General features: G+C 40.0%; 1 protein-coding gene across 1 annotated transcript in view; it reads right to left on the bottom strand.

Moving 5' to 3' along the window:
- syne1a (spectrin repeat containing, nuclear envelope 1a) overlaps nucleotides 1-24357 on the bottom strand; it is a 216644-nt gene that overhangs the window by 175339 nt on the left and 16948 nt on the right. The window contains exons 2-4 of the mRNA XM_083562574.1: nucleotides 18196-18257; nucleotides 5611-5706; nucleotides 4475-4558 (exon numbers count right to left, since the gene is read on the bottom strand). Coding sequence (XP_083418700.1) covers nucleotides 4475-4558; nucleotides 5611-5706; nucleotides 18196-18257 — 242 coding nt within the window. The remainder of the gene's footprint in view (nucleotides 1-4474; nucleotides 4559-5610; nucleotides 5707-18195; nucleotides 18258-24357) is intronic.

Raw genomic sequence — 24357 nt, 5'->3', positions numbered from 1 at the left:
GGCAGACTTTAATGGGCATGTAGGTGAAGGGAACAGAGGTGATGAGGAGGTGATGGGTAGGTATGGTTTTAAGGAGAGGAATGTGGAAGGGCAGATGGTGGTAGATTTTGCAAAAAGGATGGAAATGGCAGTGGTGAACACGTATTTTAAGAAGAAGGAGGATCATAGGGTGACGTATAAGAGTGGAGGAAGGTGCACACAGGTGGATTATGTTCTGTGTAGGAGATGCAACCTGAAGGAGATTGTAGACTGTAAGGTGTTGGCGGGGGACAGTGTAGCTAGACAGCATCGGATGGTGGTCTGTAGGATGGTTTTGGAGGCGAAGAAGAAGAAGAGGAGGAAAGTAAGGATTGAAAGAAGAATAAGATGGTGGAAACTGAAGGATGAAGAGTGTGGTGTGAGGTTCAGGGAAGAGGTCAGACAGGGGCTTGGTGGTGGTGAAGAGGTGCCGGATGATTGGGCAACTACTGCAGGAGTGATGAGGAAGGCAGCTAGAAAAGTACTTGGTGTGACATCTGGAAATAGAAAGCAAGACAAGGAGACGTGGTGGTGGAATGAGGAAGTGCAGGAGAGCATTAAGGGAAAGAGGTTGGCAAAACAGAAGTGGGATCGACAGAGTGATGAGAAAAGTAGGCAGGAGTACAAGGAGATGCGGCAGCAGGTAAAAAGGGATGTGGCGAAAGCCAAGGAAAAGGCATATGAGGAGCTGTATAAGAGGTTGGACACTAAGGAAGGAGAAAAGGATTTATACCGATTGGCCAGGCAGAGGGACCGAGCTGGGAAGGATGTACTGCAAGTTAGAGCAATAAAGGATGGAGAGGGAAATGTGTTGACTAGTGAGGAGAGTGTGTTGAGAAGATGGAGGGAGTATTTTGAGCAGCTGATGAATAAGGAAAATCAGAGAGAGAGAAGATTGGAGGATGTGGAGTTGGTGAAGCAGGATGTAGATAGGATTAGTAAGGAGGAAGTGAGAGCAGCGATTAAGAGGATGAAGAATGGAAAGTCGGTTGGACCAGATGACATACCGGTAGAAGCGTGGAGATGTTTAGGAGAGATGGCAGTGGAGTTTTTAACCAGATTGTTTAACAGAATTCTGGAAGGGGAGAGGATGCCTGAGGAATGGAGAAGGAGTGTGCTGGTACCGATCTTTAAGCATAAGGGAGATGTGCAGACCTGCAGTAACTACAGGGGAATTAAGTTGATCAGTCACACCATGAAGTTATGGGAAAGAGTAGTGGAAGCTAGGCTGAGAGAAGAGGTGACCATCTGTGAGCAACAGTATGGTTTCATGCCGAGGAAGAGCACCACAGATGCCTTATTTGCTTTGAGGATGTTGATGGAGAAGTATAGAGAAGGACAGAAGGAGCTGCATTGTGTATTTGTGGATTTAGAGAAAGCGTACGACAGGGTACCGAGAGAGGAGTTGTGGTATTGTATGAGGAAGTCAGGTGTGTCAGAGAAGTATGTGAGGGTGGTGCAGGACATGTATGAGGACAGTGTGACGGCAGTGAAGTGTGCAGTAGGTACGACAGACTGGTTCAGGGTGAAGGTTGGACTGCATCAAGGATCGGCCCTGAGCCCTTTCCTGTTTGCAGTGGTGATGGACAGGTTGACGGACGAGGTCAGACAGGAGTCTCCCTGGACTATGATGTTTGCAGATGATATTGTGATTTGTGGTGAGAGTAGAGAGCAGGTTGAGAAGAGCCTGGAGAGGTGGAGATATGCGCTTGAGAGAAGGGGAATGAAAGTCAGTAGGAGTAAGACAGAGTACATGTGTGTGAATGAGAGGGAGGGCAGTGGAGTGATGCGGTTGCAGGGAGAAGAGGTGGAGAAGGTGGAGGAGTTCAGGTACCTGGGGTCAACAGTGCAAAGTAATGGAGAGTGTGTTAGAGAAGTAAAGAAAAGAGTGCAGGCAGGGTGGAGTGGGTGGAGAAGAGTGACAGGAGTGATTTGTGATAGTAGGGTATCTGCAAGAATGAAAGGGAAAGTTTATAGGACTGTGGTGAGACCTGCGATGTTGTATGGATTAGAGACAGTGGCATTGAGTAAAAGACAGGAGGTGGAGCTGGAGGTAGCAGAGCTGAAAATGTTAAGGTTTTCGTTGGGAGTGACGAGGATGGACAAGATTAGAAATGAGTTTATTAGAGGGACAGCACATGTAGGATGTTTTGGTGACAAGGTGAGGGAGGCGAGATTGAGATGGTTTGGACATGTGCAGAGAAGGGACATGAATTATATTGGTAGAAAAATGCTGAAGATGGAGCCACCAGGTAGGAGGAAAAGAGGAAGGCCAAGGAGGAGGTTCATGGATGTGGTGAGGGAAGACATGCAGGTAGTTGGTGTGAAAGAGGCAGATGTAGAGGACAGGGTGGTATGGAGACGGATGATCCGCTGTGGCGACCCCTAATGGGAGCAGCCGAAAGAAGAAGAAGAAGATTCACCTTCACTGTTACATTCTGTAAATCTGCTTGAGACAATGTCTGTTGTGAAAAGCTTTAGAAATAAACTTGACTTGACTTGACTTGACTTTGTCACAGACCTTCCCAACTCAGAGGGGCACACAACCGTAGTAGTGGCAGTGGGCCGATTCTCGAAGGCCTGTAAGTTCATATCTTTGAAGGGCCTACCCACAGCCAAGAAAACAGCCAAACTATTATTTGGCAACACATTTTCAGAAATTTTGGCTTATTACAGGATGTTGTTTCTGATCAGGAAACCCAGGTAACATCACAGGTGTGAAGAGATTTCTGTGACCTGCTGGGGATTCTAATCAGCTTGACCTAGGGGTACCATCCACAAGGCAATGGTAAAGTGGAGCGGATTAACCAAAACCTGGGCTGATTCTCAAGATTGTAATGTAACCAGGAACAACATTATTGGAGTGAGTTTCTCATATGGGCAGAGTACACCAAGAATTCACTAACACACTCCTCTACAAACCTCACTCCATTCCAGTGCATACTTGGCTACCATCCCCCTCTGTTTCCATTGGCAGAAGAGCACTTTGATGTCCTCGCTTTGAATGACTTGGTTTGATCGGAGTAAAGAAGTATTGGAACAGGCTCATATTCAACTTCAGCGACCAGTAAGCTGTCAAAAGACCAAGGCAAATCAACAAAGGCACCCTCACCGCACATACCAACCAGTCAAAAAGGTGTGGCTGTCTACACAGAACATAAAGTATAAGCTACCATGCAAAAAGCTCAGTCCAAGGTTCATCTGACCCTTTAAAATCAGCAACAATAAAAGCTTGACTTGCCTTGACTTGACTTGACTTGACTTGACTTGAAAATCCTACCACTGGTCACCTACCACTTACAACACTTATTTCACCATCCTTTCATGTTTCACTGCTCAAGCCAGCTCACACCCAACCACACAGCAATGAATCGGAACAGATACCACCACCCCCTTTGGAGATAAGGACACAGCATACATGGTACATAGTGAAGACAAACTCCAATATCCGGTGGATTGGGAGAGGTATGTGCCAGAAAAACAATGCTGGGTGGATAATTCTGGAACCACCCTTACTGAGGACTTTCACAGAGAACACTCCAAACAACCAGCTCCACTGGCTTGAGGCCAACTCCAAAAGAGAAACCCTGGAGGTGTTCCTAAGAAGGCAGTAGGGATGTGGGGGGAAGCCTTCCTTTTGCTACGCCAATGCCACCAGACATTGCAAAGTATTTTGTTGTTTATTGTGTACTGAGCCGTTCTTTAGTCCATGTTCTTTAATATTCTGTGTACCGACCCTTGCTATTGTTTCTAAACTTTCTTTGTGCCAACCATTTTTTTTTCCTACTTCATGGATTGCCCTTATTCCGTACCAGACCTTCTTGTCTGTTGCTACGTTTTGGATTACGTGTGTCAAACCGCATATGGATTCTACTACCACTGTTCCGGTCATCATGTTACAATATGTAGCTATAAATAGATAAAAAGTCTGTGGTTATTTCCTGAATGATGTGGTATTAAAGGAATTACTTTATTTAGAAACGCTACAATTATTGGCACCCTTTATGTGATGGCCAGAAAAAAAAAAATATTTTTATTTTTTGTAGCAATCAAACCTTTTGCATGGTTCAAAAATATTGCCACCCAAAGTAGCATAATTTCACCATGTTGTTGATTATGCCTTTGTATATTACGTAATATAGATGATGATTTTTGGATGATCTGTTGGACCAAATGAAAAGTGATAAAGTACACTGTGTTTTGTTGAGGATGCGAGAAAGCAGCAAAGTTCCGGATGGATGAAGAACAAAAGCGTGTATTGAGTTGAGCGAGGGTCTCTCTGGAGGAGGAAAAAGGGGAGAGGGAAAGAGAGAAAAAGGCAATGTGAGGGAGAAAGGAGGAAAGGAGGGGAAGAGGAAGGGGTGGAGGGCTGTCAAGGTTATGCAGGTCAAGGCAAGCTGTTTTGTCCCGAAGCACTTCACCTGAGCAGAGCACTCTGAGAAAGGAGTGAGCTTACCCTTCTGCCCTCGAGAAAGTGCAACGCCGTTCCCACGTTGGCCAGCCAGTGGATTCTCCTGAGCTTGCGGCCCTGCTCGCACGGCTGCCGTGAGGGCCGAGGAAGACACACGGATACCATGAAAGGACCAAGGAGGGAAGGAGGGGGAAAAAAGAGAAGGAAAGAACATTTCATTACAAACCGAGAGAGTAAGGTCTGATAGACGTGTGAAAACAAAGACATGCGGCGTAGCTGGAGTCTGTGATTAACATAAAAAGCACCAGATGTAAAGACGTGGATAAATGAAACGGTGGCAAATGAAAACCCAAAGCGGCAACTATTTTATGCAACATACCATGGACCTGAGGCAACTCGGGCCTTATGGGAGAACCCTGATCATGCATGCATGTGTGTGTGTGTGTGTGTGTGTGTGTGTGTGTGTGTGTGTGTGTGTCGAGCGGAGTCCTATATAAAGCCTGTCTAGACAAGAAATAGGCCACTGGTTATTTTCATACCCCAGATATTCAAATGTAGTCTTTAACTGCATTCAGAGTTATAAATATTAGTGCCCTTCAATAGTGTGGAGAAAGTATATAAAAATAGATACAAATAGATATAAAAAAAATAACGTTTGCATAGACAGATAGACTGATAGAAACCTAGACAGATGGTTGGACAGACAAACAGGTATACAAGCAAATAAACAAACAGACATAGAGATGATATATGGACTAACAAAAAGACAGACAGACAGACAGACAGACAGACAGACAGACAGACAGACAGACAGACAGACAGACAGACAGATAGATAGATAGATAGATAGATAGATAGATAGATAGATAGATAGATAGATAGATAGATAGATAGATAGATAGATAGATAGATAGATAGATAGATAGACAGATACAGACACAGATGAAACCTGGACAGAAAGAAAGACAGACCAAAAGGTACATGACTCAAAGCAAAATTGACAGACAGCAGGACAGACAGATTGATGGACAGAGACACATACCTTGTGCATAATGTAAATATTGTTATAATGAAATCACTTTTTTTTGCATATTAAAAGGCAATAAAGGAATAAAGGAATAAATGCACTCTGAACAGAACGATTTATATGATTTATATTCAAAATAAGTCTGAATTCTTACCAGCGTCTGTCCAGATAAAACTTCCAGAAGTGCTAACAGCATCACGCCATCCTTAATGTCCTCGTACAGATCCGTCACCACCAGGGGCGGGTCATGCTGCCCAGGGGCAAAAATATATAACAATCACAACCAGACGCAAACAATAACGTAGCGCAGGTGTTAAAAATACACTTCATGGACAAAAGTATTGGGACACCTGACTTTTCCAGCCAATTATGTGGTTCTTCCCCAATATATATTAGTGTATATATATATATATCCTGTTCCAGCAGAACACAAAGTGTACAAAGCCAGATCCATGAAGACATACTTTACATGGGTTAGAGTGAAGGAAGGAAGGAAGGAGGGAAGAAAGAAAGAAAGAAAGAAAGAAAGAAAGAAAGAAAGAAAGAAAGAAAGAAAGAAAGAAAGAAAGAAAGAAAGAAAGAAAGAAAGAAAGAAAGAAAGAAAGAAAGAAAGAAAGATGGGCAAAAAAGGAAAGAACATAAAAAAGACAGAGGGATGGAAAGAACAATTCTTTTGGTTTTTTCCTTCAATTAATTTTTTTCTTAATGTTTTTCCTGTCATTTCTTTCTTTCTTTCTTTCTTTCTTTCTTTCTTTCTTTCTTTCTTTCTTTCTTTATTCCAATTTAATTTCCCTTTCTCTGAAATTATTTAGTTTTATTTGTAAAAAAAAAAAAAAAAAAAAAAAAAGAAAGATTAAAAATGAATCAAAGCAAGATAAAAAGAAGGAGGAACAGATCAAATGATGGGAAGAAAGGAAGGAAAAACATTAGGAAAAGAATTCATTGAAGGAAAAAACCTAAAGAACTGTTCTTTCCATGTTAAAAATACACTTCATGGACAAAAGTATTTTGTGTGTGTGTGTGTGTGTGTGTGTGTGTGTGTGTGTGTGTGTGTGTGTGTGTGTGTGTGTGTGTGTGTGTGTGTGTGTGTGTGTGTGTGAGCAGAACCTCCCTATAAATAAAATGTAGATAATAGTAAAGTAAATGGAGTTAATAATAAAGTGGAATGGGAAGTGGAATGAAATGTCCAGACAGTGAACCAGGACACTATAAAATCTTCTTACTATAAATCCTGTTTTTGTGCTGACAAAAGAGACATTTTTTCTTTCTCGTCATAATGCAGACGGAGGACAGATCTGCCTTCTTATAGCTCCGAGGAGAAAAAGTGCTGATGCAGGGAAGAAAAATGACAAACCGTCTGACCCGATGTAGTCTTTTCTTTTCACTAATCCAACACACACACACACACACACACACACACACACACACACACACACACACACACACACACACACACACACACACACACACACACAGGATTCCACCGAAATCACCCATCACACAGAAGGGATTTGCAGAAGCGAAGCAGAAACCGGATAGCAAAGTAATTCAGAGAGACTTAATTTGTGTGAGAGACTGAGAGAAAGAAGAGAGAGAGAGAGAGAGAGAGAGAGAGAGAGAGAGAGAGAGAGAGAGAGAGAGAGAGAGAGAGAGAGAGAGAGAGATGGACAGAGAGAAACCAAAAGGAAAAAAGACACAGAAAGCGAGACAGAGATCGAGGGATAAGGACAGAGATAAATTTATTGACAATAAAAAAAAAAACTGAGAAAAGGAATGACAGGCCAGATAGAAAGATAGCTAACAAGAGCCTAAAAAGGTGAGAGAAAGAAAGAGGGACCGAGAAAGAGAGAGTAAGGGTTAGAGGCAAAGGGAGAAAAACTTTTTTTTAAAAAGAGAGAGAGAGAGACAGAGACAGAGACAGAGAGATAAAAATAGAATGAGAGAAAAAAAGAGAGCATGTGAGACACATAAGGTGTGAGTGAGGCAGAGAAAGACGGAGAGAAGACGAAACAGGGTGAGAGAAAAAAAAAGAAAGAGCGAGAGAAAGGAAGAGAATGAAAGAGAAAGAGTGAGAAGGAGAAAGAATTAAAAAAGAATTAGTTTTTAATTTGAAAAGAATGGGAAAAGGATTTTTAGTTAAGAGAGGGAGCGATGGAGAGAGACAGAGAGACAGAGAGACAGAGAGAGATTACCTTAATTAGATTGAATGTGAGAGAGGGAGAGAGGGGGAGGAGGAGGAGGAGGAGAAGAGGAGTGTGTTTTGGAGACAGTAGTGAGACGGACTGCAGGAGGAGCGAGTGTTAAACACCAATTAGCTCTGTGATAATTCAGAAAATAATTGAAGTTAAATTCACTTAATGGGGGGATTAGATGTGGGGAAAAGCTGCACTCGGGCCGATCGTGATGAAAAACAGAAGTGAAAAGCAGAGACATGCTTATTGAGAGAATAAATCACGCCGACTTCGGCGAATTTCCCGTCCCAGAGTCGTAATTGATTAGAATTGATTGTCAGGGCGGTGAGTAAAGAGCACAAATCCCTTTATTCCCATTAAACAGTAATAATGTTATTTACCAGAAGCTATAAGCAGTCATAAACATAAACACCTCTGTCCTGAAGTTTGGCTATATTATCACCTCTTACAGTTTTTCTCAGTGGCTTTGGAGTTTTTCTCATATCATTATTAATATCTGTAAACCAGTAAAGTGCATTTCTCAAAACTATTTCTACAAACAGCACAATACATTGGATTTCTTGCAAAAGTCTGTACTTTTCTCAAAATCCTCAGTTCATCTCTCTAAAGTAAGTATTTGTGTGATGAACATCTCATTCCCATCAGAATGAAAAGTCACTCCGTCATTGTTCACAAACAAAATCATCAGAATGTTTATTCATGTTTTCAGTGTGATGCTGCACAGTTTCAGTGTTTCTTGATATAAACTATGTTTTGGATCACAGAGACTGAAAATGCACAAAATTTGACTTCCTTCTGTTTGGGGTTCGATGAATTTCAGCACAAATTCATTTATTTAATTGGATATTTGATTTATATTGATTGTAAGAGACGGACAGGATTCACACTTTTACTGTACTGTACTGGTGTTCGTATGTTTCCTACTTCATCCATTTTCAGAATGTATAATTCTGTGTTTTGTCTGTATTCACTCTCCAACTGAAGCTTCATCAGATTCACCTTTGACCTGTTTTAGAGAACTGGTTGATGATTGGTTCTGATGTCGTTCATTCGCCTTCATTAGTGACGTTCAAGATTCATCTGCACAATTCATCAGTTCATCACATTTACTAATAAAAGTGTAACAGAAATGTTAGATGACAGATTCTGACGACTGGTTTAACAATTTTACATTCGCTGACTTACAATGAACTGCTGCTGAGATGTTTTGGGGGTTAAAACTATTCAGGTGAAACCAGTAAAATATATTTTAATCAACATGAACATAAACAACTGATACTGTAGGAAACAGCAGACACTCGTACACAATCCTTTATATTAATGTACTAAAGCTTTCGCAGTTTGATCGAAGCGACAAGAAATGTTTTTATGATGAGCACAAATGATTAAATGATGTACAGGTTGAACAAGTCGTTTTGAGAAATTAATTTCTGATCTGAGAAACGCTCCAAAGCAACTGAGAAAAAACTGTAACACTGGAGACTCCTTTATTCTGCACATATTCAATTACTTACTTACACAAATATCCACAATATAAATGACTGTGTGACTTTTATAAGCTGTTAATGCAAACGGGCTGTTACGATCGATAGATAGATAGATAGATAGATAGATAGATAGATAGATAGATAGATAGATAGATAGATAGATAGATAGATAGATAGATAGATAGATAGATAGATAGATAGATAGATAGATAGATAGATAGATAGATAGATAGATAGAAAGTGAGACAGACAGACAGACAGACAGACAGACAGACAGACAGACAGATAGATAGATAGATAGATAGATAGATAGATAGATAGATAGATAGATAGATAGATAGATAGATAGATAGATAGAGAGAGAGAGAGAGAGAGAGAGAGAGAGAGAGAGAGAGAGAGAGAGAGAGAGAACAATAGGGACAAAGAGAGATGCCAAAAGAGCACCTGAAACCTGAAAAAAAGGAAGAAGAGGCAGAGAGAGAATAAAAAATTGAGAAAGGCAGCGAGAAACGGAGATAGAAAAATAGAGGTATACAGTAGAAAGTGATTGAGAGTGATAGAGAGACAAAGAGAAAGATAAAGGGAGCTCTATCTGGCTATGAAAAATATAATGTTATGCCAAAAAAGCACCTGATGCCTGAAAAACAGGGGACAGAGAGAGAGAGAGAGAGAGAGAGAGAGAGAGAGAGAGAGAGAGAGAGAGAGAGAGAGAGAGAGAGAGAGAGAGAGAGAGAGAGAGTGAGCTGAAACCTGAAAAAACTGAGATAGATAGATAGATAGATAGATAGATAGATAGATAGATAGATAGATAGATAGATAGATAGATAGATAGATAGATAGATAGATAGATAGATAGATAGATAGATAGATAGATAGATAGATAGATAGATAGATAGATAGATGTCAGTATTTGTCATGCCAATAAAGTAACCTTTGCATGTTGAATCTAGAGAGAGACAAAATAAAGACAAAGAGAGAGACGAAGTGAGAGAGAGAGAGAGAGAGAGAGAGAGAGAGAGAGAGAGAGAGAGAGAGAGAGAGAGAGAGAGAGAGAGAGAGAGAGAGAGAGAAAGAGAGATCTATCTGTCTGTGAAAACTATAGTGTCATGCCAAAAAAAGCACCTGAAACCTGAAAAACTGAGAAAAGAGGGAAAGAGAGAGAAGGAGTGAAAGAGAGAAAGCGAATGATATGATGAGTGCTTTTCCCTCTTGACACATCCCTGTTTTCCATATGGCGGTTGCATCTCTTCCAGACTCGGCATCTGGGATGGAGATAAAGAGCTTTAATAGGATGTTTGAAGCCTCCTAAATGCTCCGTGGCTTTGTGCCTGTGTCGGCCAATTAAACCGAGAACTGAGAGGGCAGTCTGGAGTGCTGAGCTGGGCTGCTGCAGCTGGGTGTATGAGGGGGACAATACAATACAATACAATACAATAAAATAAAATAAAATAAAATAAAATAAAATAAAATAAAATAAAATAAAATAAAATAAAATAAAATAAAATAAAAAAATTAAATTAAATTAAATTAAATTAAATTAAATTAAATTAGAAAAAAAAGAAAAGAAAAGAAAAGAAATAAAAAATTAAATAAATCAGACACTAGTCAAACTCTGCTATCTGTCAGCAGTGTGAGTCCTGAGGTTACGATGCTGAGCATCCCCGTAATTAAGCCCTAACCCTGTATAAGAGGATTTGTCACAACTAAAACCGAGAGTTCCCTTCCTATCTGTCTCACAAACACACACACACACACACACACACACACACACACACACACACACACACACACACACACACACACACACACATCTTCTCTCGAATTCCTCTCATCCCTAATCACACTAACGCTCTCAGGCAGAAGAAGGGAGGATTCATCCTCCTCGAGTCCTCACATTTCTGTACGTATGGGTTGAACGACACAAACAAGTCGAGGCTCCGGGCGCAAATAAAGAAAAAGAAAAAAAAAAAAAAGGAGCGCAAGAACCTATAAACGCAAACCACTAATTATCATTTTTAATCCAAATCGAGAGCAAAATCTGTAGCATCTCACAGCACTTCAGTGTGAAGATAATATCTTGTAGTTGTATCTTCCTCATATCTTCAACATTCTCGCACATACACACGGTAGGCAAAAGTTTGTGGACACACGAGAGCATTCCACATTTAGTCCCTTTATAATGATAAGCTCCATTCTTTTGGGAAGATGTACCACTAGATGGTGTGAAGATTTGTAGGAGATTCATTCAAGAACAAGGGTGTTAGTGAGATGAGGAGGCCTGGGGTGTCAATTCAATTCATCCCAAAGATTTTTATTGAGGTTTGGAACTCTATAGCTGAAGATCTTCCACTCCAACCCTAATACTGCATCCGAAGACGTCCTGTGTGCATTCCGCTTTGCGATTGTTTGGGGAAAGAACAACATACTGCTGAAAACGTTGCTTATATATATTTGCCCCTGTACTTTAAGTGACAAATAAAAAATCTTGAATCTTGAATACTGTGACAGCTTGTGTGACTTGTAATTTCCATGCTAACATCCTCCTTCTCCTCCCCCCCCCGGACCCAAAGATCAATCTAATTCCACTCGAGTAATTGCCCAAATATTAATATGAACCCTGAATCTCATTTAGTAATCCTTTTCTGTTACACCTGCGGAGAGAGAAACGAGCAAAAAGGGACAGTTTGAGTTCGTGTCCTCGTTCGGTGTTATCTTAATAACAGTAACGATTAATCTTGTGCCTCGAGGCGATGAATTAGAGAGCTGGGGATTCACCAGAGAAGATAATTTGCATCATGCGAGTACAGAAGGGGGGGTGGAAGAGAGGGGTGTTGGGGGTAGACCTTTGAGAGGTAACTAAGGCAGAAAGTCACCTCTATATGTCTCGCTTGCTTTTCTAACAACCTTCATTTTCTTCTATCATTTCTTCTATTCGTCCTCACCGCTAGACACAGAACTTTAATATCTAGACCTCGTTTTGTCGCGCTATCAACCGTTGTGTTCTCTTTCCTCATTTTCTCGTGATCTCGAAAAAAAACGTTTTCTTGTGATCACTAATTCCTTTTCTTATGAGCTCAACGTAAAAGCTCGTTTTCTCACAACGGAATTGTATTGCGAGAAAACCTTGCACCTCTGCAATGTGAATGTTTGTGTTGTATATCAGGGAGTATGCGTTGGTGTCTGAAACCTGACGGTCTCCTTCTCAAGTGTGGGAACAAAACAATTGCAGTTTGAGTCCCAGATCAAAGTAAAATCGAATGCGGTCATCCGTTATGCTGCAATGATGCTGCCTCTAGAACATGCATGTATGTCTCTAGAATTTGCTCGTTTGCCTCTAAAACGTGGTCGTATGCCTCTCGGACATGTTTGTATGCCTCTAGAACATGCTTGTGTGCCTCTAGAACAAGCTTGTGTGCCTCTCTGGCATGTTTGAATGCCTCTAGAACATGCTTGTATTCCTCTTGAACATGCTTGTGTGCCTCTCGGACATGTTTGTATGCCTCTAGAACATGTTTGTATGCCTCTAGAACATGCTTGTGTGCCTCTAGAACAAGCTTGTGTGCCTCTCTGGCATGTTTGTATGCCTCTAGAACATGCTTGTATTCCTCTTGAACATGCTTGTGTGCCTCTCGGACATGTTTGTATGCCTCTAGAACATGTTTGTATGCCTCTAGAACATGCTTGTGTGCCTCTAGAACAAGCTTGTGTGCCTCTCTGGCATGTTTGTATGCCTCTAGAACATGCTTGTATGCCTCTTGAACATGCTTGTGTGCCTCTCGGACATGTTTGTATGCCTCTCGGACATGTTTGTATGCCTCAAGAACATGCTTGTATTCCTCTTGAACATGGTTGAATGCCTCTCGGACATGTTTGTATGCCTCTTGGACAGGTTTGTATGCCTTTAGAACATGTTTGTATGCCTCTTGAACATGTTTCAATGCCTCTTGGACAGGTTTGTATGCCTCTAGAACATTCTTGTATGCCTCTCGAACATGTTTGAATGCCTCTAGAACATGCTTGTGTGCCTCTAGAACATGCTTGTATGCCTTTTGGACATGTTAAGCCTCTAGAACAGGGGTCACCAACGGGGGCCTTTTCTAAAAATAGCTGTTTTCTACTTTGCTAAATCATTGTTGATAATTATTATGAGAAATCATTAACATGATTAGCGTCTTTACATAGATGAATTCATTAATTATTAATAATAACATATAATAAAAGCTAAATTGAGCAAATTTGTCATTTCGGATCAAACTGAAAACTGTGTGTATCAAACTGGTAGCCCTTCACATTAATCGGTACCCAAGAAGTAGCTCTCAGTTTCAAAAAGGTCGTTGACCCCTGCTCTAGAACATGTTCGTATGCCTCTAGAACGTGCTCGTACGCCAACTACACAGGAAAATTCACAAGAAAATGAAAAAGATGAAATATTATAATGCATGGCCTTTTAGGACTTCTGTACATATAAAAGCCTTTGGATTGAGTTGAAGTACCTGAGGGTCAACAGTGCAAAGTGATGGAGAGTGTGTTAGAGAAGTGAAGAAAAGAGTGCAGGCAGGGTGGAGTGGGTGGAGAAGAGGGATAGCAGGAGTGATTTGTGATAAAAGAGTATCTGCAAGAATGAAAGGGAAAGTTTATAGGACTGTGGTGAGACCTGAGATGTTGTATGGATTAGAGACAGTGGCATTGAGTAAAACACAGGAGGCAGAGCTGGAGGTAGCAGAGCTGAAGATGTTGAGATGTTCGTTGGGAGTGATGATGATGGACAGTACTAGAAATGAGTTTATTAGAGGAACAGCGCATGTAGGAGGTTTTGGAGACAAGGTGGAGGTTTATGGATGTGGTGAGGGAAGACGTGTAGGTGGTTGGTTTGAAAAAGACAGATTTAAAAGAAAGAGTGATATGAAGACAGATGATTTGCTCTGGTGACCCCTGAACAGGAGCAGCCGAAAGAACAAGAGGAAAAAGAAGAAGATCCAGGAAGGAACATGTTTGAATTCTATATCAGTGATACACGATTATACAAATCGGTTGAACCAAATTGATCATAAAACTAAAGTCTAAATCTTCCATTGTTCTAGATTTACACCCAGAACTTTGGGTTTCATTACTCATATCACTTCTCTTTCAATCCTTTAATTAATAATTAACACCAAATAGAAGCTTAAATAAACAAAAACGCTTGCAAGGTTGCAAGTTTCCCTGTAAAGCATAGAATTTAAAAGAAATGAAGCAAATCATCGCATTATTTCTAATTATGATTATCGGCTATAATAAGGGTCTCCCCCGCTTTTCTACTTTCAGATGCCTTCGTCCTTATTGCGAGACATTCCTATATTTAACCATGTGCTCTGGACCGCAGACACTGGTGAAAACGCTGTCACCACGGCAACGTCACTTTCCCCCCTCTAAAAAAGATGAGGTTAAAGGCACAGGCTGGGGAAGAGACACCGAGAGAAAGAGTGGAATTATAGGAAAAGGTATGCAGCAGGAGTTCTCATAAAGGAGGCAACCGGCAAAATGGAAGCATTAATAGATCCTGGATGACTGATCGAATTATTTTATTTGGGCTGATCAGCGTGTGTGTTGGTGGACAGGTTGGGAAATTGTTCTGAACAATCAAACAGGAAGATTTGCCACAAGAATTAAACATAAAAGAATGAAAATCTGAACACTAAAAAATCATAAAAGCACTGACTGTATACTGTAATGTACTGTTCTCTATATTGGCTGAATAATTTAATAGAAACTGCCCATCTGCTCATTTATTCAGGAGAGAATCATGCAGATCCTGCTTAGGAGCTTTAGGAAGCAGACAGGCTGGTTTATGGATCAGCTGTCAATTTGTTTCACACACGTCTATCCAGTACAAAGAATTGTGCCAAAAACAAAGGATTTAGATCTTCAAGTGGAATCAAATGTATTTAAGTGGCTTTTTCGTGTATTTGTACCTTTTCGAAGAATTTCCAGATGAAGAGACTTTAACTTCGCTACATTTCAAAGTCCAATCTTTCACTTTTTACTCTAGATTTCGCAAAATCAGTCGTTCCTTTTGATTTACGAGGATAAAAACTTAGCAGGAATTAATTAGAAATGTGTGAAAATGTATATAAACTGTATCATATACAGGTACAAATATTAACATTTCATTTGGCTGTAAGCGGACATGCAAGCGAAAAAATCAAATTTTTGATTTAAGTGTCATTTAGTTGCACAATAGCTTACACAGAGCACAAGGGATTTGAAATATAAATGTATTTAATATTTGTTATGTATTTGATTGACATACAGGACTCGAGAAATTATGCATTCTTTTACGGAGGAATGAAGGGATTTTATGCATGAAGGGGGCGTGGCCTCAGCAGCCCTGCAGTAAGTGTGCTGGGTGCATGTGATTAATGTGCAGGTAGAAATTCAACTGAAATTGCATTCAATCTGGATGTTTTAACCAAAATACACCTGCAAGATTTATTTTTCAACTACATTTAAGTTCCCTGCTAACCCGCAATTTTAGTCGTGATACGACACCCTCAAGTCATGCTCAGGGGCCACAAGAGTGGCAGCTTGGCAATGCTTGTTCTCAAACCTTCTGAATTAACCAAGGGACTGGAGCGCTATTTAAGATGGAGGGATTCCTGGGTCGCTCCAAATGTCAGTAAAATTTGATAAAACATTTATTCTATATCTTTATGAATTTTCTCTAACCCATTATTAACAGTCTACACCTGAGCTGTAATCAATATTATGTTTAAAAGAAAGCGCAATTAACCAACACGATTATCTTTTTTCCAACTTTCTCAAAAGTCTCAAGGCCATGTCCTTTTGACCAAGACATGCCTAATCACTTTAAGCACAGCAGGAAGCAGGTGATCAGTACAGATTAGGGTTTTAAAACTTTCACTGACAGCAGCGATGTGTCCGAACCCTCCGCCCCCCCACCCCCCATTCTAACAAACCACCAGCAACATGGCGCTCTGCAGTTATTAAATATTAATCAGTTTGATTTTGCCCCGGCCGGCCTTTAGCTTCGCACTAATGTTCAGTGACATATGAAATATCATGTCTAAGCACAATTGCCTACAGATCGACATTTCTAATGAATTTTCTGTTGCGTGTCACTGCAGTAATCAAACCGGAGCGATTTCAGTAGGCTGAGTGGGTTCAGGGTGCGGGATAATTGCGGTTGGGACGGCTGGATGGCAGTCAGTCTCAAACACACTCATCTCTAACGCACACTGATGGGTTAAGTGGTGGAGATTAACACGGCAAAATGGAATAATTACACACACACACACACACACACACACACACACACGAGTCGGAAAGTGGGCATGAGCGTCCAGTGCTAATTGGTAAACTGCAGAGACAGAAACACCTGAGATCGGATTAGCAGTGAAATGAAGAAATTGAATCTATTTGAACGTGATTGTGAATCATTAAAAAAGACCCATCTCTGGGTTACTGGAAGGAAGGAAGGAAGGAAGGAAGGAAGGAAGGAAGGAAGGAAGGAAGGAAGGAAGGAAGGAAGAAAGAAAGAAAGAAAGAAAGAAAGAAAGAAAGAAAGAAAGAAAGAAAGAAAGAAAGAAAGAAAGAAAGAAAGAAAGAAAGAAATAGAGGAAATGAAAGAAATGGAAGAAATGATAGAAAGAAAGAAACTAAAAAAACTATGCTGAAGCAAAAAGAAAGAAAGAAAGAAAGAAAGAAAGAAAGAAAGAAAGAAAGAAAGAAAGAAAGAAAGAAAGAAAGAAAGAAAGAAAGAAAGAAAGAAAGAAAGAAAAAGAAAAGAACAATGCTAAAGAAAGAAAGAAAGAAAGAAAGAAAGAAAGAAAGAAAGAAAGAAAGAAAGAAAGAAAGAAAGAAAGAAAGAAAGAAAGAAAGAAAGAAAGAAAGAAAGAAAGAAAGGAAGGAAGGAAGGAAGGGAGAAATTGGAAGGAAGGAAGGAAGGAAGGAAGGAAGGAAGAAAGAAAGAAAGAAAGAAAGAAAGAAAGAAAGAAAGAAAGAAAGAAAGAAAGAAAGAAAGAAAGAAAGAAAGAAAGAAAGAAAGAAAGAAAGAAAGAAAGAAAGAAAGCGAGAAAACTGCTTTATATTTGAAACTTTTTCTTTATATATCTCAATGATGTTAGGAAGCTGAGGGTCAGGGCACACGGTCGGCCATGAGGGCCCTAAGAGTAGCAGCTTGGCGATACCGGGGCTTGAATCCCTGAACGTCTGATCATAACACAAAGCCTTCACCAGGGTTGATTCGTGCATCACATTCGAGTGTCACATGGTATCATTCAAGACCCACATCATCTTGAAAGAAGCCTGAGTTTGTTAGACAATTTTCTCAAAACAACTGTATCATGGAGACCAAATTCTGGAACAATCGTGGTTTAATACATACGTGAAATGTGAAATAAATTCGATACTGAATCCAATAAAAAGAATGCAGAATAACAGCGACATCCCCTAAAAGTCAGTGAGCAGATGTAGATTAGGGAGGGTTTAGTCAGAGAAAGCAGGCGCTGTAAAAGGTGCATTGTGTCGGATTGAGTGCGGTATAGATTTATGATTGCTGGGATTTAAAGTTTATAGTAAATCCTGTCATTCCTCAGGCTCTGTAGACCTCCAGGAGACGGGACTAGCGAACACATGACCCACTAAGACTCTATAAGCAGCAGGTCTTTCATTAAAAGAACAATAAATGTACAGTTCTTTGGAATCCACCACTTGGTCAGTCTATAATTCATTTCTGAAAAAAAAAAAAAAAAAACACTATAGAAAATGTGTACCATATGTGGTTCTTCCTCAAAATGCACAACAACTGTGTAGAACGACTTTGGATGTTGTTGCATGGAATTTTCCCTTCACCTAAACTAGAAGACCCAAACCTGTTCCAGCATGATGATGCCCTTGTACACAAAGCCGGCTTCATGAAGATCTGCTTTACATAGGTTTGAGGTGAAAGAACTCCTGTGTGTGTGTGTGTGTGTGTGTGTGTGTGTGTGTGTGTGTGTGTGTGTGTGTGTGTGTGTGTGTGTGTGTGTGTGTGTGTGGATCTCCAGCCTCCACATGGTTTACCTTTGCCAGGTGGGAGTTGATCCATTTGGTAAAAGTCCGCTTCTGTACAGCTTCCTGCTCGTCTAAATGTAACACAACACAAAACAAACACATTAGTAACACATCCACACACCAAAATATATATTTCATACAGACGTTTTTGTGAATTTTATCACAAATTAATCTGTAACATTAATGCCACTGTTCACTATTTGCGATTTGCACATTATACGAATGAGAAAAAAAACACATGAAATGACATGCGCAACAGGAACATAAGCAGGACAAACGCGAGGTGCTTAGGTCAGCAGTTGTGGAATACAAAAACAGCTATAAAATCTTTATGAATATATTTGTGCAGTTTGCTGCAGATGCGGGTTGCGAGTTCTGATTAGTACGTCCTCTGACTATCCAATCAGAGGACGTGAAAATGATGATGTGACTGGACGCCTGCTAGAGGGCCTTGGAGTGGCCAACCTGCAATCTGATTGGTTAAAGCAACAATTTTCAAGCAGCATGGATTTAAATCCAACATGAGCCGATCTGAAGGACACGGCAAAACGTGATGTGACGTGACGACTGAAGTCTGATTGACAGAAACGTATACTCTGTGGCGATACAGCAGCGTATCTGAGAGAAATGCTGGGAAATTATGTGAAGAAAATATTGGAAATAATTTTATACATATTCAAGTATATGAAAGTTAGTGATTCTGAAGGCCTTGCTGGCCCTGATGGCCTGCCACTGGAGTGATGCTTCCACAGTTCTTTAGTGTATTTTACTGTTAATTTGTTTATCAAATTAATCAAATCAATAAAAAAATTCATTTAAAATTCAGGTGACATTTTGCAGAGTTAAAAAACAAAAACAACAACAACATCTGAACCCTAAAAATATTGTGTGGACATATGTATTGGGACAACCGACTTTTCCACCTATATGTGGTTGTTCCCCAAACTGGTCTATAGGATGTCTATGGATGTCTTAAGAAAATTGTATTGATCGCCTTCACTTGAACAAGGAAACATAAACCTGCACAAAGCAGGCTCCATAAAGATCAGAGATATAATTTTCATACATATTTAAGGACAAAAATATATTCCAACAAAAGTTAGTGATTCTGAAGGCTTTGCTGGCCCTGATGGCCTGCCACTGGAGTGATGCTTTCACAGTTCTTTAGTGTATTTTACTGTTAATTTGTTTATGTAATAATTGTTTTTATTATTTGTATTGTTTTTATTCAATGTATTAATCCACATTTTCAATATTTTGGTTATTGATAGTGTAGTCCAATAAATAGATTTTTTTTTTTACTTGTTTATGTATTTGTTTGTGTATTTATTGCTCTATTTATTTTATTTTCTGTTTTATTTTAAGCATTAAACCTAACTGTTAATAGATTTTTTTAAATAAAAAAAATCACAATGGCTTGTGTTATACATTATGCATAGGTCAAAAAAAGGCCCTGTTTGCCAATACTTTTGTCCATATAGTGTGCGTATACTCCCCATAAGAGGTAAAACAGTAACGTCTGAACCATGCAGAGCTTCACAGATTCTCACTTAGCCACGATTTCTCTTCTTATGATTATCTCTTTAACTCAGATGTGATGGTCCGTCCACACAAATCATCCATTACTTTCATCTCCAAGAAGTCCTTACTCAACAGCTTTTCTTTAACTGATATCTAATTGAAAGACAATTGACCTTTCAAAGTATCATTCAATATCCAGGTCACACACACATGCCATACTGTAGATTTGCCGTAGTGGTTATTCAGGGGAAAAGCAAACCATTTAAAGAGCTCAAACAGAGCCGAATGATACGAGCAAATAATATGAAACAGCTCAGGCGAGACAGACGACACCACGTTGGAGTCCTTAATGAAATGACGCACTGTCTGATAGATTACACAGTGGAAGTCGGTCACTGTGTCATGCGTATAATGTGTATAATATGTGTGTGTGTGTGTGTGTGTGTGTGTGTGTGTGTGTGTGTGTGTGTGTGTGTGTGTGAGAGAGAGAGAGAGAGAGAGAGTGAGAGAGAGCAAGAGAAGATGGCTCATGTATTATGCACGTCCAAGTGATTTGTTGAAGATTCAGAAATTTGTGAATTAATAGCTTGATTAAGGCTGAGCAGGGCGATGAAATATTGATGAGACAAAAGAGTAATGGTGAAAGGGAGTTATGATTTCTTTTGTGTGAGAGCGTGTGTGTGTGTGCGTGTGTGTGTGCGTGTGTGTGTGTGTGCGTGCGTGCGTGCGTGCGTGCGTGCGTGCGTGCGTGTGTGTGTGTGTGTGTGTGTGTGTGTGTGTGTGTGTGAAACGGGATTCTCTTCTCTTAAGGTCAGCATGGTTTTGAGCAGGAAACAAACGTAAACACACTCTGTACATAAAATGCACCTTATCTTTTTCTTTTATTTTGAAAAAGAATGTACAATAAAAATGGATAAAATAAACAAATAAATACATATATATATATATATATATATATATATATATATATATATATATATATATATATATATATACAGTATATGTTCCCTGGTGGTCTAGTGGTTAGGATGCGGCGCTCTCACCGCTGCGGCCCGGGTTCAAGCCCCGGTCAGGGAACCAACCCCAGCCATTAGGGTTGCAAAAGCCTTAGTGCCGGTCCCAAGCCCAGGTAAATGGGGAGGGTTGCGTTAGGAAGGGCGTCCAGCGTAAAAACATGTGCCAAATCAAACATGCTGATCCACTATATATATATATATAGTTCAAGTCTTAGCATGATCCAGCAGCCACCCTTGGGCCCTTGAGCAAGGCTCTTAACCCTCTACAGGGCCTCCAGGGGCACTGCATAATGACTGACCCTGCACTCTGACCCCGTCTCCAAACATCGCTGGGATATGCGAAGAAAGAATTGAACTGTTAATTTATTAATTGGACAAAAGAAGTTATCATCAAATTTGTTAGTTGCGAATCTGGGAAGTCTAGAACTCATGGACAAGCTGATGGGTTCCTTCTCTGATGATGTTCTCCACCAAGCCTTTACTGATACTTTCTTCAATTTCTCTTTGTTCTCCTGGAGATTTGCCTGCAGTAAGAAAAATTCTGCTCTGGTTATTGAATTATTTACCACTGCACAATATTTCCACCTTTTTCCTAAAAATAAATTGTGCTGCTTTCAAAGTATTTCCATCTAATAGGTTTAATTACTAAATAATATGACCAACACATTCCAATGGCAGTAGTCCACACCCACGTCGAAAGAGTGAGTGGTGTGCTTGAGATCATGAGCAGTTCCTTTCCTTCTCCACAATCTTTTATTTTTTTTTACACAATCTTTATCTCATCTGTCTATAAGATGTTGTTCCTGAACTGTACCGGTTTTGGCATACAATCTTTCTCAACAATCAAGGTAACATTATACAATTGTGGCAAGAGGCATGTACGTGAAAGAGGGAAGCTTTAATCAGTGGGTGAAAAACGGGTGACCAAATCACTCAAAATGAATCAAATCAACAAAAATTATTTAAAAATTCAGGCGACATTATGCAGATTTAAAAAACAAAAACAACAACAACAACTTCTTAATCCTAAAAATATTGTGTGGACCAAAATATTGGGACAACCGAATTTTCCACCCATATATAGTTGTTTCCCAAACTGTTACCACAAAGTTGGAGGTCTATGGGATGTAAGATATAGGATGTCTATAAATTTTTGCCCTTCACTTGAAAAAGGAGACCGGCAAAAAGCCGACTCCATGAAGATATGCTGCACATGTTTTAGAATGGAAGATCTCAAGTGGCCTACTGTGGAGCTATTGTTCAACTTTGGGATGAATATGAACGCTGACTGCACCCCAGGCCTCCTCGCCTTATTAACTTCCGTATCTGACTTTTTTAACACTCTTTCGACTGAAGGAGCAAAAAATCCCCACAAAAATCAAGTATAAAATTTTTTCTAGATTAAATTGGATACTAAATGTGAAATAGAATCAAAAAGAAGCACCATATTGCCCATATTGTGATCTCACATACAACATTTCTAACATTTACTACACCAGCAGCCTCATTCAGATCTCAGTAATCCTGACCAGGCAGTTACTAAGGATGAAGGAAGCAGATGCAAATGAAATGAGGTCTTTCTTTGCCATGCAAGCTTCAGATCTGACTGCTTTTTTCACAGCAAGTGAAAACTTCCTAGTGTAGACACGTTCTTAATAGAAAATGGAACAAATATTGTGTCTTATTCATTCACATTTGCTGGCAAAACCAGACATGCTTCAAGTACCTCATTATTATAATTCATATGCACGCAAACGTTCATCGGACTTAATTCCCCATTAATGACAGCGCATACATGCAGAAATTCCTACAGACGTCCCAGACACACCTCAACACTCCATTAAACCTCTAACCAACCAGTGCATAAATAAACACACCCCCCACATCCACTGTGTAGAACATAAACTCTTACCACGCAAGCACTGCGACAAGCCTGGCACTAAGTTTAAAGACTGCGTTTGTGCCATGATGCTCATTTACGTGTCCTGGATGTCCCCGGTGTCCCAGGTCCACAAGCATTGATGAATACCTGAACCTGCTCCTCCTGGTCCTCGTCCTCCACTTCCTGCTTTATTGCTAGTTTCAAAATTGTCCTTCAATTATTCTTTAGCTCTTCAGTGAAATCTAGCCATGTTTTGTCCACTGAGGACACTGAGGGAATGTGTGCAAGAGATGTGAAATTGGAACACCAATCTCCCTCTCTCTCTCTCTCTCTCTCTCTCTCTCTCTCTCTCTCTCTCTCTCTCTCTCTCTCTCCCTCTCTCTCACTCTCTCTCTCTCTCTCTCTCTCTCTCTCTCTCTCTCTCTCTCTCTCTCTCTTTCTCTCTCTCTCTTTCTCTTTCCCTCCCACCATCTGTGAAAATCCACAAATAAGGCAAAAAGGACCCCTTCTCCCTTTCTCCCTCTTTCTCTCGATCTAACCAATCAGATCTCGAACAAATGAGGGACGTCACTGAGACCTTGTATTCTCACGTCATTTATGCCTTACTCTCGTAGTCACGTGAGGATGAATCGGACTGAGGTCTAACTACCACATCACTGATTTCATTTTTGCTGAAGTTTTCTTTTTACATCTTCTGGAAAAAACAGCTTAGGAAGTGAAAACATCTCTATGTATATCCCAATAACATTATACAGTCCGGGATTAGTACCACACATAAGTCTATATAGCGTCTGAACTATAAATAAAGCAATAAAGCATTCATTTTTGCTATAGTAGAAAAAAAAAAACAATATTCAATCCTTTTTACGTTATAATGCTAAAGTATTGGCACCCATACAAACGACCACCATTATAATTTTACTATCTCTATATTCCTTTATGCCTTCTACAGATCATTGCAAATCACAGATCTGATACAGTGCACTCGGGTACAACATGCATGTATGCTGACTGTATGATGATTATTCCTACAGCCATGTGTAAAAGAAAGTACCCCCTTTTTGAATTTTTGGTATTTACAGAGAGCAAATTGCAAATTGCTATAGCAAATTTAGGAGTAAATGTGGAATGCAATGTTTAAATGGTAATATTCAGCGATTCTCATCAATGCATCGCATTTGTACCGTGATGCAATGTTTTTAGCATATTTGCACCAGTCAAAAACTATTTGTTTTATTGCTGCAACGACTAATCGATACAATCGATAATGGAATTTGTTGTCAATGGCAAAATACGCAGGCGCTTGGGAAAATGGCGGTCAACCGGCGTGTGTCCTAAGTCATCCAAGGCATGAGAGCATTTTATATTAAACGCAACAAAGAAAACTGTACCTGGAACTTATGCAAAGTGGAACTTGTGTGGGATGGAACTAGCACAGTGATGCACGTGAAAAAAAAACACACTGGTGTCATGGATGAAAGTGAAACATCAGCACAGTCAGCAAAAACTGTATATTCCTCCTCATGTGAATATGGTGTAGTTTAATACAGTGCTATTGTGTAAATTGTTTGTTTGTAACTTCGGGAAAGTCGCACTGGATCTGTTCTGTCGCGACTCGCGAGCATTGGTTCGCTCGTGACATCGTGATGATTTAATAAAAACGGTGCGAACAAACACTAAATCTAAAAGCAGCAAATAACAGCAGCAGTAAACGATCACATTTTTTGTCACTGTTGTGGTTATCAGCGAATG

The sequence above is a fragment of the Silurus aristotelis genome, assembly GCF_946808225.1.
Source record: "Silurus aristotelis genome assembly, chromosome: 15".
In the NCBI taxonomy this organism is placed as follows: Eukaryota; Metazoa; Chordata; class Actinopteri; order Siluriformes; family Siluridae; genus Silurus; species Silurus aristotelis.
Note: the sequence above shows the minus strand (reverse complement) of the source record. Positions and strands in the feature narration are given on the sequence as shown.